Raw genomic sequence first — 20,379 nt, forward strand, 5'->3', positions numbered from 1 at the left:
TCTCAGTGTCATTTCCTCTGTTATACAGTATGGGGAGTGGCTAACTCTAGCTGGTATATTTAATGAAACTTAACTAGTTAAGTCTGCCACTGAATGTAACCAGGTACCATTAGCCAGTTAACTTTAGGATAGAGTTCACAGTAACCAGAATTATCAGGGTAGGTTTAACTAGGAAGCACTTGGTATCCTCGCTTCCTGGCTAAACGTAAATCTAATCCCACCTCTGAAACACCCTCAATGTCTCCTCTCTTTCTCTGGGTAAGATGTTTTAGTTGGGTAATAACTTACATGGCTAAGACTTAACCGTTTGGTGGCCCAAGAAATTGAAAGCTCTGGGTTTTTCCAGCTATTAGTCCTGAATTTAACCAGACAAACCTCTTTGAATTTCAGCCTCCATGTGTTTTCCAGTTTTTACAATGAAATGCAAAATTTTTCAGTTTTAAATATGATGCCAGATACAAAAACAATGTTTGCCTTGGGTTTGAGAGGCAGTCCGCTCCATCATGGTCTGCCAGGAGCTCTCCTGCATTGTAAAAGATTTTAGAAATCATGTGATGTCATTACAGGGTAAAAGAAAACATCAGAAAGCTCTTGTTATTGTAAAGAGATAAAAGAGCTACATAATATCAAAAACCACTATAATTATGAAAAAGGAAAAAAAAAGGCCCTGATCTTAAACCATGCTACTCAGGTAAAGTGAAGGACAAAGATTCAGCAGATTCTATGCATAAAGAGTCACATTCCAATATATACTTCATCTATCTGGGGGGAAAACTCTTCCACACGGTGTAACTTCAGTATCCTGGTGAATTAAAAAGAATCATCTCCTTTACTAAATATATCCCAGAGACCAAATGATATGCATACCCTTTTATATACACAGTCAAAAGAAATATATAATACAGTCCTCAGCAGAGTTAGACCCATGAAAATTCAGTTCACAACCCGAATTTAAGAGAAATCAGACTTGTCCCCTCATTCTTATTTCCTCCAATTCTATTTGAAAAAAAGTAACTGTTATTAAAAAAAAAAAAAAGAAGGTGTATTTGCTTTATTTAAAGAAACTCCATATAATCTACAGAAAAATTCAATTAATCAGGGGGCAGAGACACAAAACTATAAATCCAAAACTACTTGTGCTAAGCGAGAGTTCCAACTTTTTTTTTCCTCTCCAAAGAGACTGAATACATTTTAAGACCAAAACTTTAGATCATCTATTCAATGCCCTTTTTCTATGTGATATCCTACTATGGGAATCTCTGACTTTGAACTCTGATGCAACTTAGATTTTTTTTTTTTTAAGAACATGTTATCTTGCCAACAAATTCTCTTATTACAGTGACAAGAATCAGATATACCACGTATTTTGAATCTCAATTTATATATGACTTCAAATGAATCAAGAAAGCCATCAATGGAAATGCAAAAATGTTAGTCTTCAAAGAGAGGCAGCAGATGGAATATTTACCACATGGATAATGACCCATTACTTGTATCTCTGTCAAAGCATTTGTCTTCTGTCTATGACCAAATGATAGAATTTTGTCCCTAGTAAAAGCAAAAATGGGTCATTTAAAAATATCACATAACCTTAAAATATACCAATGTTTTAATTAGCCTATTTGGCAAAAATGGCACAAGACACTTTTCACAGAGAACAGAATTAACAGACTCAGATTTAGATGATATTCTATATACTGGCTTTAACAATAAACTCTATTTGAATGTCATGCTTGTTTAAAGTCATGATGAAAATGTACTTTGATATCCTTATGCTCAAAATCTCCATGCCATTTCTTGTGCCTTTCTTCTAAACTCCTCCTCAGAACAGAATTGACAAATCTTAACAGCTGTCCAGTTGTAGAATTCTATTTCAAGGTACAGAGATGGAAACTGTTGTAACACAGAAATGTATTGCAGTCTCTCTGTATAGAGAAAAAAAATACCATCTATCCTAATCTTGTATAGGATATCGAAAAAGGGAATGTTATTCTATACCAAAATAACATTAGGTGGGGGCTTTGAGAAAACATAACCAATCTTTATAATTTTTAACAGTTAAAAAGATATGAATAACGACCAATATATTTTTTACTGGTGCCCTATTGTAAACCGTTATGATGGTGAATAACTTAATGACGGTATATAAAAACTCTTAAATAAATAAATAAATAAAGTCAACAACACGAAGAATTACATTTCTAATCAGACCTTGAGAATATGAATTTGCAGTGAATCTGTATGCCCCCTGGATGATAGTATTTGTGTATGGTTTGCCTTACAGTTCCAAGACTGAGTAATTTCATAGCACCATAATACCATCAAGATTATTTTCTTATATAGCAACTCAATTTGTTTTTCAAGAAATGACCAAACATATTCAGTCTCTGAAGTGAGCTGTGGTTTTATTTTGGCAGGACCTAGCTGTGCAACTTTCAGATGATGCAGATCCGTTTTTTCTTTATAATCTCACAATTGGAGAGGAAGATTTTCAGAGGTAAAATATGCCTGCAAGAGTCATTTTATTATTTTGTAAAGTATAAGTTTTTAAAGATCTTTCCCTCCTCTCCCTCACCCACCACCTCCCAAAAATAAGATTATTAGAAAAAAAGCCTGTTATGTAGAGATGATGATGATGATGATGCTTTATCCCTACCAGATTAAAGTAGCTTGGAAGACATAGGGGCTGATGCAATACGGTGTGCTGAGCCGAGTGCACTGAAAACCTGCAGTCGGGCACGGGTAGAATAGGCACTAATCAATCCTGTAATGCAATAAGGGGATTAGGGATGTGAATCGTTTTTTGACGATTTAAAACAATTGTCAAAAATCGTTAGAGCCACGATACAATAGCAATTCCCCCGATTTATCATCAAAAAATCATAAATCGGAGGAGGGGGGAGGGGGGAGGGCAGGAAAACTGGCACACCAAAACAACCCTAAAACCCACCCCGACCCTTTAAAACAAATCCCCCACCCTCCCGAACCCCCCCAAAATGTTTTAAATTACCTGGGGTCCAGTGGGGGGGTCCTGGCGCGATCTCCCGCTCTCGGGCCACGGCTGCGTTAATAGAAATGGCGCCGGTGGCCCTTTGCCCTTACCATATGACAGGGAAAGTTAGCGCCGGCGCCATTTTGGTTCCTGGCACCCGACGTCACGAGTGCAGGAGATCGCTCCCGGACCCCCACTGGACCCCCAGGGACTTTTGGCCAGCTTGGGGGGGCCTTCTGACCCCCCCACAAGACTTGCCAAAAGTCCAACGGGGGTCCGGGAGTGACCTCCTGCACGCGGGCCGTATTGCCAGTATTCGAAATGGTGCCGGCGCTACCTTTGCCCTCACTATGTCATACGGGCGATTATCTTCTGATATATTATTTGCCTAATAAAGTAAATAAATGTGATATCTCTACTGTACTGGTAAACAAAGTTTTTGTTTCCTTCAGGCTTTTTGCTGTTCCAAATAGATTTTTTGATGCTGATCACAGATATTACTTCGAAATTTGTACATCACGTAATGTTTTTGAGAAACGGCCAATTTTGTTACAGTAATTGTAACATTTAAAATATAATGTTGCGTACATATATTTCTTTGCTGGATAGTAGTTTTTAGGATTTTTAAAATTAGTCGTATTTTTGACGGCTGTATGCAACGTAACATGTAACAGAGACTAATGTTTTTTAAAATACACCAAGAAACTCTGCCTGATCATGCCAGAACTTGCTCGGGCAAGCCCCAGCTCAACTGAAAGATTCCAACTTGTTTCCATGATGATGCAGCCTTAAATAAGCAGCAGCAATGAATAGTCTCCTATGCAATATCTGTGTGAATGAGTGAATTGTATCGCTAAAACTGTTGAGTTTAAAGCTTGTAGACTTAATTTCATATACTTTATGAAAGGTTGCGCCAATATCATAATAGCCGTGACACGTTTTGTTACATCTGTGGTGAGTTTACTCTGAAAGCACAGAAAAGGAGTGTGATTGCACTCGTTAAGAAGGCATACAAGTTAATACTTCGGGTGCAAAATTGATGACCAGGACAGAGTGTGGGCTCCTAAGAACATGCCATACTGGGTCAGACCAAGGGTCCATCAAACCAGCATCCTGTGGTTTGATGGACCACAGGATACTGTGGTCCATCCATCTCTCCAAGATGAGATTTGGGCAATGTTCTCTCAGCCTAGCTTGATGTTACCCAGGTAGAGAGTCCATCAAGCTAGGTTGAGAGAACATTGCCCAAATCTCATCTTGGAGTGAGTTTCCTCACTCCAAAGGCCATCAAATCTTCACAAGAGACCACTGTTCTGTTCGTAGGTGTCACGTAGAATGTCAAAGTGGCCCCTAACCCCCTACACTCTTACCTAATCCCCACCTCGAGTTACTAGGTGGGCCTACCATAGGGATACAAATACCTACCTATGGGCCATGACATTATGGCCAGTCTCTCTCTCGGACCATTAACAATGGTCCCCTGGTGGTTGAATGAAGGAAATACAATAGGTCTGGCACTTATTGCAGAATCTGAAAATGGTATCGCAATTTGCGCTAACTTAGCTCTTCACACAGGTAATTAGCACAAATTGCAATAAATGCTATATTAGAATAAAACACGCTCCTTTTGCTATCGCATGCGGTACTTACCGCATTTTGATAAATCCACCCCAAAGTTGGTAACAGGCAAAATAAATGTGAAACCAAAAAAACTCAGTTAGTTGATGTGTATGCATTTAATTGGTCCTACTGTCCAAGATCTGACTGCTTTCCTCAGTAAAATGATTAGCTTTTCCTCTCCACAAAACTTTTTGTATAATCACAGTCAAGTCTTCCTTATTTAACAGAGCAGTTTGATGTCTTGCTTACAAGGACTCAAATACTTGCTTTCCATCAGTACAGCTGTGGAGATCCTTTCCCTAGAGAATCTAAGGCATAAAACCATTAAGGTAGATTTTAAAAACCTTGCATGTGCAAAAACGGCCACATGCATGCGTAAGTGGGCCGCGCGGGAGCTACGCAGATTTTAAAAGGCCGGAAATGGCTCGTGTACATGAGGTTTGTGCACCTAGAAAATGTAGGTGGAAAAGGGGCAGGGCATTGGAGTTCCAGAGGCGGGGCCAGCACTGACACGCATAACTCCAAATTTTCCTCAGCCAGTGTGGGTATGTCATACACACCACTTTGCTACAGCTCCTTGGTGAACATTGAGGAGGGAGAGAGAGCACCTCTTTATAGGGCTCAGTCTGGTCTGATACTCTATATATGGACCATTGTAAGGGGGCACTTTGATTTGGAATGAGTTTTCGGGAGGTGGATTGGGGTTAGGGGGGGTGATGCTACAGACACATTCAGAGGTATCCTTTCTAAAATTGATATCATTAAAGAATTTTTTATCTTATAAGTGATGAAAATTCTAACAAGAGGAGTTGATTTGTGCACTGCTAGCTGCATTGTACAAGTCAACTCCTTTTCATCACTTATAAGGATGAAGATCTACCCTTTTCTCTCCCCTCCCCTGGAGTTTGTCCAAATGCCCATGTCAAACAGTTGGTTACGCTATTTACACTGATAGATTCCACTTTTCTTTGGGTAGAGATTTCCCTAAAAATCACTTTGTAGCGCTTTCGACTACAAAATATTTTTAAACAAATTTCAAGATAGCTTGGCTTTCAGAATCTATAGCTTTTCCTCAGGTCTCCCATCAGAATCGGAAGAATCTCTCTTTATTACACTCAGATGTGGAGAGTCTAAACCAAAATTCCTTCACCTGGCAGCTATATTTTTTTTTTTGGGGGGGGGGGGGGTTTCAGGAGGATATGCATTCATTTTAAAATGAACAATATTCCAAACCAAATCAGGAATTTTCATTTCAGTTCATTTTACCCAAAACAAAGGTACAATTCTCTCAAAAATCCGCCACAATTTGCAGAATCATTCATTTCAGAAAATAGGGCATGCCATTTTCAGTGTATTTTTTTCATTTTTATTAAAATGTATTAATCGCCTTTCACAAATGGTCAAGGTGATTTACAATAAACACATACATAAAATAATTGAGAAACGTAAAACATGACAAAACATAACATGAATTTCATGTAGAAAATTATTGAGAACATTGAACAGTGTCAACAAAACATTGCCCATATTCAAACATATAAGCAATTGTTGAAAACATTTGTCAATATCCACAATCATCAGTCATATTCAAAATCAACTGAGTTGCACTTACTCTATAAGCTATAATCGTAGTCTTCTATAACAAGGAGTAATTAGTTTAAGGCAGCTGAATATATAGTTAACAGATATCATAGGCACGATGGAGCAAGAAGTCTTTCAACGTACGTCTGAATTTTTTTTTATTATCAAGGCATGGAGCTCAAAAGGAAGGAGATTCTAAACCGCTGGGGCAGCTACCGAAAAGGATGTCTCTCTGGTAGTAGATAGATGCGCTAAACGGACAGATGGTACCTCGAGTAAACAGTTTTGAGAAGATCTTAAACTTCGCGTAGGTTTATAAATGTGAAGCAAAGCGTTAGCCCAAGTTGGAAAATCAGGGCTCAAGAGTTTAAAGATTATCATAGCTATCTTATAATTAATGCATTCAGAAACAGGTAACCAATTGAGACTGGCTAAAACAGTAGAAATATGATCATTCTGTTTGGAGTTTGACAATAGCCGAGCGGCTGCATTGAGCAGTAACTGAAGCGGATAAAGCTGAACTTTTGGTAAACCTATCAAAAGACTGTTACAGTACGGCACGAATCACTGAATGAAAATCATTTGAAAACAGTAAATACCATAAACTGGATATTAGACGAAGTTTAAAGAATCCTGTTTTAACAATTGTTTTAATTTGAGGCTTAAATGATTTTCATGTAGAAGAACTCCTAGACTCCTAACAGGTTTATTCAGAGAAAAAGTGTGGTTTTCAAAAGACAGAATATTGTTTGATGGAACAGAATGAGGACGATGAATTAAGAGAAATTCAGTTTTGTTGGTATTAAGGGATAATTTATTTTGATGTAACCCTTTCTTGATGGTAGTCGTGCAGAGATGAAGGTGGCCCAAAGCTTTTTGCCATGATGTTTGAATTTTAATAAAGAACTGAATATCGTCAGCGTATATCATAAAGCCATCCGTGATGGCAGTTAATAATTTTGTAATAGGAGCAAGATGAAGATTGAACAATATTGCTGACCATGCTGACCCTTGCAGGACTCCAGAGACCAGTCGTTGCAAAGCAGTATGTTGATCATTAAATTTAAACACGAAAAGAGCCCATAAAATTAAAAAAAAAACCGAATACAAAAAAAAATCCAAAAATTAAATAAAGCCAAAAAAAGGCCCCTGCATATCCCTACTGTTTTACCTTGGCAGTTGTTCTTTTACATGGTGATAGCTTTGTACTTACATAGCTTTCCAATGGAATTGGCATAGCAAGTGATATAAATTTAATAAATAAATGGGTAAAATGCTGCTGAAATGCGTAAGACCATATCATCTAATGAGGATTTGTTTCTGTTGTTCCCATGAATTCTAATACATTTTTACTGTGCAGTAAATGAGCATGTGAATAAGTGATTTGTACCACTGAACCAAGCAAAGCTGGCTTGTAAGTCATAGCATAATTCACACATAACCTGGAGGTTTCAATCTGAGGAGGCTTTATTTAAACATGAAAGTTAATTCTTGTGAATTCATAGCAAACAGAATTTTCTCAAACATTTTTATTTTTAATTGGGTTATTTCTGGGATTGTAAAAGTCAGGCTCCTTACAGAAAAGGGCAAATGGTCTTCAAGGTCATCCAGTAGCACTTTTAGTGGTGGGGGGATGAGAGATGCTCATCAGTGCTATGCTTGCAGGATAATTACAACTACAGTGTCTAATAAGCTGGGAAAAAGAGAAATTGGCCAGAAGAGAAAATCCTCTAAGTAGCCTAGTGAAATTAAATTTGAATAGTTTTTAGGCATGTGAAAGGATTTCATATACATGAAGTCCAACTTTCTTAGTAATCTGCAATTGATGTTCTGTATTTTTCCCATACACTTTCATTTGCAATGTAATATTAATTTATATTGTTCTTTGATTTCAGTCTAAAGAACCAGCAAGGACTACTAGTGGAGTTTTCTACTTTCCCGCAGAGATTCATTGACCTGTTGGAACAATGCATATTGGAAAATGATAAACAGGTGCCACGGTACTGGATCATTTTTGTATATTATGTTTTACAGATATTACTTTTAGGTTACACTTAATTACTAGCTAGGACTCGCTATTTCTAACTGCTAAAGCAGAGTCAGTTTTTCAAAACCCAGAAAATGGATAACTTATATGGCTAAACTTTAAGCAGATACGCTATCGAGGATATTCAGTAGGATGAATCCTTGAGCAGAGTTATCAGTCTGTTTAAATATCACCAGTTAAATTTCAAAGTTATCTGGGTGCATGGATCTGGATAATTTAACCTTAGATGACAACATTCAAAGAATATAGCAGGTTAAGTGGTGATCATCTTTGCTTAAAAAAAAAAAAAAAAGCTGCCGAGCGAGCCTGCCAGCCCTATAACCCCCCCCCACCAGTGAGAGAAATGTAGGGCCTCATGGCCTAATCCACTGTCCTCCCAAACTTGCACCAAAAAGAAATGTACAGTGGAGCCAGTCGCCACCCACTAACCCAAGTTTGGCCAAAAAGATTATCTCTGGCTCCTTCCGACAACCCTAACCCATCCAACTCCACCCTCCAAAACTTTCCGCACCACTGGGATTGCTTTTACATGTGTATCACAATCCCTGTGGCTTCCAGCATTGCTTCGACAGTACAAGTGTACTGCAGTTCCAGTAGCACAGAGGGTTTTCGAGGTTGCTGGGTTGGGAATGGGGAGAGAGGTGGGGACCAGCAGTAAGATCTATCTATCTATTTATTTATGGTCAAACTGAGGGGGTGGTGTCAGCAATATGCTTCTTTCAACATTTACTTTGATTACATCTTCTGGGATCTTGGGGAAGGGAGGAATCGGGCTAGAAGGAACCACATTTCCTTTACTGAGGTGAGAGATATGCTTTGTGGCTTTTTTTTTTTTTTTTTAAAGATTGTCAGCACTAGAGATGCACAGCTCCAAATATGTTAATTCGGGCGGGGGGTTTGCCACTTTTTCATTTTTATGGGTTTTTTTTGCTATTCAGTTCAATTGCCAAACCTGAAAAATGCATTAAATGGAAAAGCCCTCACCTCAAAACAACAACAACAACAACAAAAATTAAGTGAATTGAAGCAATGGGTATCCCGTGGCCCTGGAAATGCCTTTCCGTCCTGCAAAAAATGAATCTGTGACCTGATCCTACTCTGCTGGGCTTCCCTTGGCCCTTTAGACCTACGTTCCTGGCCCACAAAACTAATCTGGGCAGGCCGGGGTCTGCCTGAGCCCTTTCCCCCTGTTTCAGTCTGCTGAGGTTGGGGGTGGCTCCTACTCTGGCCCCCACTTATCACTTTCCTGGGTCTTGAGTGAGTCCTGGAATTTTAAAAATGGCACAGTCCACCTGAAGGATAGCACCAAAGTGACCTCACTTTGGCGCCTTTCTCCGGTGCAGCCAGCGCCATATTGGTATATGGCTGTATGTTGGGCCCAGGCCAGATTAGTTTTGTGGACTAGTGCTGGAAGTTGGAGAAGCCTAGAGAAGATCCAGCTAGGCTCAAGGAATCCTAGGCCCCAAGTTTAGTTTTTTGCATGGCAGGAGGGGGTTTTCAGGGTTATTTAATGTTTTAAAATGCCACAAATACAAAAAAACCCCCAAACATTTTCAGGTATTTTTGTGCAAGGTCATTTTTTGTTCATTCCATTTGGAATAAAGTGAAAATGGTCTTATTTGTTGCAATTTTTGCAGTTGTGTGAAATGAATGCACATCCCCAGTCATCACTTAACTTTAACCTTAACTATTCAAAGAATAACACTGGTTATCAGGGAACATGTTCCGCGATAACATTAACCCTGCTTTTTGTCAAATGTAGAATTAGCCAAATGTCGTATTCAACTAATTTAATTTCAACCCAGAATGCCCTGAAATACCTCCCATTTATCTGGATAAGTTAACTTGCTAATCTTAACTGATTAGCTTTAGGTGCAACAAAGTCTAATCAGCTAGGTTTTCATTTGAAAATTCCTATATCTGATGTCTAAACTTAAGCTCCTAATTGTATGGCTGAGGTTGCCCATCTAAATTTAACCAGTTAATATAAAAAAAAAACAAAAAAAAAACCCAATCAGAATTAACTGGTTAAGTCCTGGAAGTGCCCTTTTTTGATTGGCTGAATTTAGCTTCCGTGTGAATTTATGAGATTAAATGTAGCTAGTCAATGAGGGAAAATATTTAAAAGCAGACTGACTACTCCCAACGTAAGTTCATAAAAGTTCTTGAAAATCCACTCCATAATATAGTGGTCTTCACAGTTTTTAAGCAGGGGCCATTTAGGATCAAATGGGCCTAGAACAGAGCAGAGTTGGTGAGGCGAGACTTTGCCCAATGTTGTCTCCGCTAACTAGTTGGTGGTCCCCCTCCAATGATGCAGGTGACCTGGGGGGTTTCTCCCTCACAACTGTCTATTGGTCACGATTACCTCCTCCATCCCTCCCTCCCTGCTGATCTTCAGCCAGTGCAGTTGTGCGTGCATATATGTATATTTGTGTTTGTGTGTTGCCATGTGTTACCTGTTTCTTTACCCTCCATATTCAACACTCCTCCTTAGTTCCTACCCTCCTTCCTTTGTCCACTCTCAAATTATTCTGCCTCTGGCTCTCCTTGCCAACACCTAAGACACTGAAATGTGTACTCAGTCTGCAAATCTATGCCTCCACTCCTCCCTCAGTGGTACTCTTCCTGCTGCTGGCTATGCTTGGGTCAACCTCCTCCTCCTCCTCCAGTGCTGTGCTTTTCCTGTTTCTGCCTATTCCGTGTTTCCTGCCCCTTTGGCATGGAAAAGGAGAGGGGGGCCTTCTAGTTTCTTTGGCTGTTGGAAATCAGCTGTTCTTGGTACTCTGGATCTGTGTGCTACAGAGCCAGGTTGGGAGAAGGGGTAGCATCCAATCTTTGCAGCACAGTGGTCTTCCTCTCCTGCTCCTCTCTGACTCCCTGAGAGGCCAGGCTGAGCTTGGGGTGGTGCTCTTTGCTGCCAGGGTGGGCCTCTCCTTCTCCACTACATTTAACTGCTAGATTAGTAGATCAACAGCAGGAGCAAGGGTAGGGCTCTTCTTGCTGTTGCAGTCCCTTGCCTTCTCCTGCTCATCTCCAGCTATTCATGGTTTGCAGAAGCCTTCAATCATGGATGGGAAAATGGGTCAATTGGAGGCTTCCCTAGAAGTCCATAGGAGTTCCCACTGGCCTTCGGGCCTTATCTTGAAAACACTGACATAATGATTCTTACATGTCTGTACAATTTTACACTCATTAGGTCAGAGGTAGCTGGACAGATTTTAAAAATTATAACTAAACTCCTTAGAGGTTAATTTTAAAAGCATTGCTCATGCAAAAATGCCCACATTATATGCATATGTGAGCTGCATGCGAGCAACACAAAAACTTTAAAAAGTAACAAACTATGGGGCGGATTTTAAGAGCCCTGCTCGCCTAAATCCGCCCAAATCCGGGTGGATTTAGGCGAGCAGGGCCCTGCGCGCCGGTGAGCCTATTTTACATAGGCCTACCGGCGCGCGCAGAGCCCCAGGACTTGCGTAAGTCCCGGGGTTTTCGGAGGGGGGCGTGTTGGGGGCGTGTCGGGGGCAGGACCGAGCACAGCGCCATTTTGGGGGCGTGTCGGGAGCATTTCGGGGGCGTGTCCGGGGCGTGGTTACGGCCCAGGGCGGTCCGGGGCGTGGCCGCACCCTCCGGACCCGCCCCCAGTTCGCGTCCCGGCGCACTAGCGGCCCGCTGGCGCGCGGGGATTTACGCCTCCCTCCGGGAGGCGTAAATCCCCCAACAAAGGTAAGGATGGGGTTTAGACAGGGCTGGGCGGGTGGGTTAGGTAGGGGAAGGGAGGGGAAGGTGAGGGGAGGGCAAAAGAAAGTTCCCTCCGAGGCCGCTCCGATTTCGGAGCGGCCTCGGAGGGAACGGAGGTAGGCTGCGCGGCTCGGCGCGCGCCGGCTATACAGAATCCATAGCCTTGTGCGCGCCGATCCCGGATTTTAGCGGATACGCGCGGCTCCGCGCGTATCTACTAAAATCCCGCGTACTTTTGCTTGCGCCTGATGCGCCAGCAAAAGTACGCCTATTCGCGCGGTCTGAAAATCTACCCCAATGCGTATATGTACCCATGCACATGTGAAAAATAAGAGGACAGAAAAGGGGGTGTGGGTGGGGCATGGGCATGCCAGGACAAGCCAACACTTACGCACCAAACAAAAGCCGCAGCGCACGTAGGCTAGATATCTGCATAACTTTACTGCTGCTCCTGATGAGGAGCAAGTATGTAGATCTCGAGTTTTAGGGCTTGCAAGACAGGATGAGGAGTTCGAGTCAACTGGGTGGCGTGCAGGATGAAGAACCAAAGGGGTCTGAAAGACCTTGATATTAACTGGACAAACTGGTGGACTAATTGAGAAACCAGGAATGTGTATCATGCAAGCATGTTTTAAAACCTGCTTACATTCACGTGTAAAAGCCGACAAAGTCCTATAGAAGACACGCACGCTAGCTGCATTCACGTAACCTCTTAAAATTAGGAGCATACTTACACGTGGTTGGTGTCTTTTAAAACATTTGCACACAAGTGCATGCATGACTTAAAATTCCAACAAGAATAATGAAACCCAAAAGGAGGCACAAATCAAGAATTCAACATAAAAATATATATTCTGCTCATGTAATAGCTGTAATCATATCTTTTGATAAAGATTCACAGTGACCTCATATAATGCCTCTAGTCCTTTCAGACTTTATTGAATAATTCTTTAAAGCCAGAGAACTTGGTATCTTTTCAGTGCTATTGGCTTATTGGTCTAGCCTTAAAGCCCTTCAATTTGTTTAATCATTGGTCACTATGTCATTGTCATGGCTGTGGCTGTCAGTTTTTTGTTTCGGAATGTGCACGATTAAAACATATATAATGTGCACTTACCTCTTTAATCTGGTCCTGAAGTTGATCCTCCTCCGCTGCAGGGTTTCGGAGTAAAAACTCCTTCTTCAGGGAGCTTCAGGAAAGCATGATTGTATGCTGCTGAAAGGTCGGCTTGAACTAGCCCACTAGGCAAGACAGAAAGAAGTATGAACAGGCTTATCGATGCTAAATCGCTATCAATTTTATATATGGCTAGTGGGGGAAGAGACACTTACTATGACGCTTTTGAAATGGTCAGCTTTATTCACTAATCGTAATATTTGCTAACGCTGCAACAACAGTGGCAAAGTAACATGTTTAGAATGTATTGCTAGAGTCTAAAAAGTATATAAAGAAGTACTTGTGAAGGACCAACCCTTAATAAAAACTCACGTCCGCCTGGCTATTATAGTACTTGCTTCAGTTTTTCTTCTCAAATGGCTGACAATTGTACTGCAGCCTAGACGCCGTATTTAAGGGTATTCCTTCATCTTAAGCTTGACAAGCAGGAAATGACTGAAGAGATTCCATATACGGTAAGGACTAAATAAGGGCAATGACGTTGGCTTGGTGGCCATTTTGTTCTAAGTCCTTATATGGATAATGTCGTCACTAAATACCTGATGAAGGGATATTCAGCAGCCATCTTTAATTGTATTGGAAATGAAGGAAACCGTGTCTATTTTAACTTGAGTTGATTTCTGCAAAAGCTTACTTTTGCCCAGCTGTATGCTGCTTAAAGAGACTTATATTCTCTATCGCTGACATGTACACTGCTGCAAAAATTCCAGCATACTTTGTTTGTGTGACAATATACATGTGTATGGGAGCATGTGAACTAGTTTTAAAATTACTGTCTCAACGTTTTTCATAGTATTCTGCCAAAGATCTTAACTGTAAACTTATGTAGCCAGTCACCTATTTGCTTCTCTACTGACACAAATTCAAGGCTGAACGAGCATAGATACTCAAGGGACCAAACACAAATACAAAGATAATAGCCTCCATAAACTTCCTTTTTAAGACTCTCACTGGGGGTCATTTGCCTCATTTTAAGTTAATAATAAAAGTGTACTGCAGTTGTGGATCAAACTGAATTTACCAAAAATACAACAGATAAAAGTACATTTTAAACTCCATTGTCTAAAGTGTTGGCAAAATTCAGAAATATCTATTGCATACAACACAGAAATAAAGGTTTTTGATTGGTATAACTCAGTGGTAATGTTGAATGCTGCGGCCTAGGAAAGTGGTTCTTAAAATGGCTCTCAAGGGCCAGTTGCTCAGTTATTTTTTTCAAGATATCTATAATGAACATGCATGAAATATTTGTGTAGCTCCCTTGGATGAGGTACATGAAATGTGAGAGCGGGATCCATTTGTGGCTCATCATCAATCTCTCAGTAGTGTTCAGTAAGAAATGGTCAAGCAGAGAGTTGTAGTGGGCTGCGCCCAGGGGGCAATGGCTGCATTCCCCATGCTGGATGGGGAAATAGTCACATAGTCTCATTTCTCAGGGGCAGCTCAAGGCAATCTGCTGCCTCAGGCGAGGGATGAGAGAGTGCCCCGCCCCCCCCCCCCCCCCCTCTCCCTGGCCTCCAGCGACGGACTGCAGCAGTGTCTTTCCTCTCTTCAGCCGGCAGCGGCCCACAGCAGCGTTCCTCCTCTCCTCCGCAACTGTGGGTAGGGGCAGGCAGTGTGAGGCGGACGCCACAGCGGCATTCCGAGAGAGGCACTTTGCCACCTCAAAATTCTGCCGCCTGAAGTGGCCACGTCACGCTGTCTCATTATAAATCCGCCCCTGTAATTTCTTCTTTCTATAACCCCCTTCTGATTGCTCCCCAGTTCTGTCATACCGACACCTTGGTTTAAGGAGGGACATGCACGCAAAGGTTTCTTCAACTAACCTATCTTTTATTTCGGGGTGTCCAGCAGTTAGATATTAAAAAAAAAAAAAAAAAAAGTTAAAACACGTTGATTTGGTCAGCAGTGCTGTAGCAGGTTTAACAGCAACACATGGGGGCACTCCATGAAGTTAGCATGGGGCACATTTAAAACTAATCGGAGAAAGTTCTTTTTTACTCAACGCACAATTAAACTCTGGAATTTGTTGCCAGAGGATGTGGTTAGTGCAGTTAGTGTAGCTGTGTTTAAAAAAGGATTGGATAAGTTCTTGGAGGAGAAGTCCATTACCTGCTATTAAGTTCACTTAGAGAATAGCCACTGCCATTAGCAATGGTAACATGGAATAGACTTAGCTTTTGGGTACTTGTCAGGCTCTTATGGCCTGGATTGGCCACTGTTGGAAACAGGATGCTGGGCTTGATGGACCCTTGGTCTGACCCAGTATGGCATTTTCTTATGTTTTCTTATGTTTTCTTATGTCTTATGTTTTCTTAAGTAAAACTGTGCTTCTTTAGCATCTGGATTAGTTTAAGGACTGGAGATGGGTGGATGTGTATCCTATTCATAAAAGTGGAAGTGAGGAGGAGGCTAGGAATCACAGACCAGTTTTCTGACGTCTGTGGTAGCAAATTAATGGTATTGCTACTAAAATGGAGGATAGTGCAGTTTCTGTAATCTGACAAATTGCAAGATCCAAGGCAGTATGGTTTTACTAGAGGTAGATCTTGTCAGATGAATCTGATCAATTTCTGTGATTGAGTGACTAGAGAGTTGAATCAAGGGATAGCACTAGATGCAGTGTACTTGGATCTCTAGTAAGGTGTTTGACATGGTTCTGCTTAGGTGACATAAATAAGTTGGGTGCCCTTGGATTGGGCTCTAGAGTGACTGACTGGGTTAGAAATTGGCTGAGAGGGAGGTGACAAAAGTTAGTGGTAAACAGAGTTCACTCTGAGTAGGAGGCACTAGTGGTGTGCCTCAGAGATAAGTCTGTTGACCATTTTTTTCCAACATTGTTGTGAGTGACATAGTGGAAAGATTGTCAGAAAAAGTTTGTCTTTTTGCTGATGATACCAGAATCTGCAAGAGGGTGGACAGCAGGAAGGTGTGAAAAAAATGAAGAGATATCTAGTGAAGCCTAAGGAATGTCTAGGGTCTAGCAACTAAGATTAAATGCTAAAAAAAAAAAAAAAAAAAAATGCAGATTAATGCATTTAGGCCAGGGCTTTCCAAACTGGGGGTTAGGACCCTAAATGGGATAAAAAAACATTTAACTGGGGTCAAAAGGGCCTCAAAGGTCAGAACTCTTCAGGCACCAGCTGCAGTATTAGTAGTTAAAGTCAGCATGGGACCTTTGAGCCTGCACATACTCGCAGGTCCAGTGGTGGCCCTGCCCTTGCATGAGATTTTTGGTAATGGGAATCCCTGAATAAGAAAGAGATCATGACCACTGCAGGATCTTTGAGCTTGCATTTTCTCACAGGCTCAGTGCTGACTTTCATTACTAATGCTGCTGCCACTTGCAGATCACAGTTGGGTTTGGGACCAGCGAAGGGGAGAAGAGTGGTCCGAGTGTGCACAAGGTGCTTGCCACTGGTCCTCACTCCTGAACTACCACTGAACCAACCCAAGAGAAAAATATTGTCCTGTCAGTGGTCTGTCCTCTCTCCTACCAGTTGTCCTCTACTTTTGGCCCATTGTCAAAAGGAAAATGTTGCTGCTGACTCTGACCAGGGGAGAATTTAGAAGTGGGGCTGTTTGAAGGAAGGGATCAGATGTAGGAGGGGTTTGAGGATTGGATCAGGTAGAGGGATTGGCTGGGGAGTGTAAGGGAGGAATGATAGAAGATCAACTGGAGTATGTAAGAGAGGAGCCAGGGGTGAGAGGGATCAAGTGGTAAGAATATGAGAGAAGGAGTGGCGAAGAGGAATTGAAGCTGGAAGATGAAAGAGAGGCCAATAGAATGAGAAGGAGGTGATGACAGAGGATCAGTTGGGGCAATAGAGGTGAGAAGGAAGCATTGACTGAGGATTAATTGGGGGTTATAAAAATGGCTGGGATATGAGAGGATCAGCAGAGATGATATGAAAAAGATTGGACGGGGTGTGCGAGGGGATAAGTTGGGAAAATGAAAGGAGCTGGGGATGTAAGAGGTGCTCAGCTAAAGGGGCAGAGGTTGAGAGGGGGATGTCCTCTGGAGACAATTACCCCAATATTGGCAGGGTAAATGTATCATCGGGACACGCTGAAGAGATAAAGTTCCTGGATGGAATAAATGATAGCTTTATGGAGCAATTGGTTCAGGAACCGACAAGAGAGGGAGCAATTTTAGATCTAATTCTCAGTGGAGAACAGGATTTGGTGAGAGGTAATGGTGGTGGAGCCGCTTGGCAATAGTGATCATAATATGATCAAATTTGATTTAATGACTGGAAGGGGGACAGTAAGCAAATCCACAGCTCTCGTGCTAAACATTCAAAAGGGAAACTTTGATAAAATGAGAAAAATAGAAAAAAACTGAAAGGAGCAGCTACAAAAGTAAAAAGTGTGCAAGAGGCATGGTCATTGTTAAAAAATACCATCCTAGAAGCACAATCCAGATGTATTCCACACATTAAGAAAGGTGGAAAGAAGGCAAAACGATTACCGGCATGGTTAAAAGGGGAGGTGAAAGAAGCTATTTTAGCCAAAACATCTTCATTCAAAAATTGGAAGAAGGATCCAACAGAAGAAAATAGGATAATGCATAAACGTTGGCAAGTTAAATGTAAGATATTGATAAGACAGGTAAGAGAGAATTTGAAAAGAAGTTGGCCGTAGAGGGAAAAACTCACAGTAAAAACATTTTTAAATATATCCGAAGGGTTAAAGGGGCACTTAGAGAAGGTAAGGCAATCGTGGAAAGATTAAATGATTTCTTTTCTTCTGTGTTTACTGAAGAGGATGTTGGGGAGGTACACGTACTGGAGAAGGTTTTCATGGGTAATGATTCAGATGGACTGAACCAAATCACGGTGAACCTAGAAGATGTGGTAGACCTGATTGACAAACTGAAGAGTGGTAAATCACCTAGATCAGATGGTACACACCCCAGAGTTCTGAAGGAACTAAAAAAATGAAATTTTAGACCTATTAGTAAAAATTTGTAACCTATCATTAAAATCATCCATTGTACCTGAAGACTGGAGGATAGCTAATGTAACCCCCATATTTAAAAAGGGCTCCAGGAGCAATCCGGGAAACTACAGACCGGTTAGCGTGACTTCAGTGTCAGGAAAAATAGTGGAAAGTATTCTAAACATCAAAATCACAGAATATATAGAAAGACATAGTTTAATGGAACAAAGTCAGCATGGCTTTACCCAAGGTATGTCTTGCCTCACAAATCTGCTTCACTTTTTTGAAGGAGTTAATAAACATGTGTATATAGGTGAACCTGTAGATGTAGTTACTTGGTTTTTCAGAAGGCATTTGACAAAGTTCCTCATGAGAGGCTTCTAGGAAAAATAAAAAGTCATGGGATAGGTGGTGATGTCCTTTCGTGGATTACAAACTGGCTAAAAGACAGGAAACAGAGAGTAGGATTAAATGGACAATTTTCTCAGTGGAAGGGAGTGGGCAGTAGAGTGCCTCAGGGATCTGTATTGGGACCCTTACTTTTCAATATATTTATAAATGATGTGGAAAGAAATACGAGTGAGAGAATCAAATTTGCAGATGATACAAAATTGTTCAGAGTAGTTAAATCACAAGCAGATTGTGATAAATTGCAGACCTTGTGAGACTGGAAAATTGGGCATCAAAATGGCAGATGAAATTTAATGTGGATAAGCGCAAGGTGATGCATATAGGGAAAAATAACGGGTAGATGTGAATTGTTTTTTTACTCTTTTGGATAATAGAAAGACTAGGGAGCACTCCATGAAGTTAGCGTGTGGCACATTTAAAACTAATCGGAGCAAGTTCTTTTTCACTCAATGCACAATTAAACTCTGGAATTTGTTGCCAGAGGATGTGGTTAGTGCAGTTAGTATAGCTGTGTTTAAAAAAGGATCGGATAAGTTGTTGGAGGAGAAGCCTATTACCTGCTATTAATTAAGTTGACTTAGATGATAACCACCACTATTACTAGCAACGGTCGGTAACATGGAATAGACTTAGTTTTTGGGTACTTGCCAGGTTCTTATGGCCTGGATTGGCCACTGTTGGAAACAGGATGCTGGGCTTGATGGACCCTTGGTCTAAGCCAGTATGGTTCTTAATTTCTTATGTTCTTAGTGGTGAATGAAAGCACTCACATACAGTTCAACATCAATTGAATGCAATAGTAAAAAGCCATGTTTTACTTGTCTTTCAAAAAGTATGCAAAGCATTGGTTTCTTGCAGCAAGGCCAATAGTATCATAAGGGAACTTTGAAGATGACAAGAGCAGAAGCAGAACTGCTCAAAGGTACCAAGAGAGGCTTGCAGCAGCAGGAGCACTTGTGTTTAAAAGTGCAAACAATAGATGCAGAATCAAACAGTAAGAAGAATGGCATCAATGCCCCAAAGGTCTGTGTGGAGTGGAATATAACCCAAACAGAGGTATGACTTCCCCAAATAAGATTGACAATAGTGACAAGAACACAAGACATGCCTACAGTGAAGCAAATGGCACCATAAATAGTGGCATGTTCACTACAAGGCACCTAGAGAGGAGCATAAGGTACCAACGAAAGTGGCGTGAGCATCACAAAGCAAAGTGAGACCAGTGAAACAACAGCACTGCCTTTGGAAAGGGATTTGTCCTTTTACAAGTAGTGTTAGAGCATGTATGCCTCTTACCCACTGTTTTCTCACAAATATGCATACCAATGTGAAGACTTTCATGTGCACACACACACACACACACTGCAGAGACTTCAGTGCACACACTCTCTTGTTCAAAAGCAATGCTACTCTGCTGCTCTGAATGTGCCTACCCAGGAGAGTGCCTAGCTGTGCCTGATTGTGGTGCCTTTTTTCCCCAGTGATAACATGATTTATGGAAAAACAGTGTGCTGCAATAGTGGCATAAACACTGCAAGGTACCTACAGAGCAAAAAAGCAGCAGCAACAATGGCATGAACACCCTAAGACTTAGAGTGCAGAACATTGCAAATAGAGGTATTCAAAGCTCCAAGGCTAAGAGTATGGGATATGGAAAATCCCTACTATAAGAAAAGCAGAGTGGGAGAACTTGGCCAGAGTCCTAGAGTGGTACAAGAAAAGAATAAGGTGCACTGCACAGCCAGGAAAGAAATGGGGCGGTAGAAGGAAAAACTTGTACTTTTTTTTGTTTTTGTTTTTTTTACATTTTTCTTTTGGGAGACAAATTATCTCTGTATAACCAATAGAGAAGCAGGGTAAGAGAAT

At 41.2% G+C, this 20,379-nt stretch overlaps 1 protein-coding gene across 12 annotated transcripts in view; it reads left to right on the forward strand.

Annotated features, from left to right (window-relative positions):
* LOC115099952 (spindle assembly abnormal protein 6 homolog) overlaps positions 1 to 20,379 on the forward strand; it is a 311,055-nt gene that overhangs the window by 88,063 nt on the left and 202,613 nt on the right. For 9 of the 12 annotated variants that reach the window (XM_029618040.1, XM_029618030.1, XM_029618021.1 and 6 more), the window contains 2 exons: positions 2,418 to 2,497; positions 8,089 to 8,193. The exons of 1 other annotated variant lie outside the window; for it this stretch is intronic. In XM_029618040.1, coding sequence (XP_029473900.1) covers positions 2,418 to 2,497; positions 8,089 to 8,193 — 185 coding nt within the window. The remainder of the gene's footprint in view (positions 1 to 2,417; positions 2,498 to 8,088; positions 8,194 to 20,379) is intronic. 2 more of the 12 variants (XM_029618103.1, XM_029618074.1) reach the window with 2 other exon arrangements.

The sequence above is a fragment of the Rhinatrema bivittatum genome, chromosome 1 (genome assembly GCF_901001135.1).
Source record: "Rhinatrema bivittatum chromosome 1, aRhiBiv1.1, whole genome shotgun sequence".
Taxonomy (NCBI): Eukaryota; Metazoa; Chordata; class Amphibia; order Gymnophiona; family Rhinatrematidae; genus Rhinatrema; species Rhinatrema bivittatum.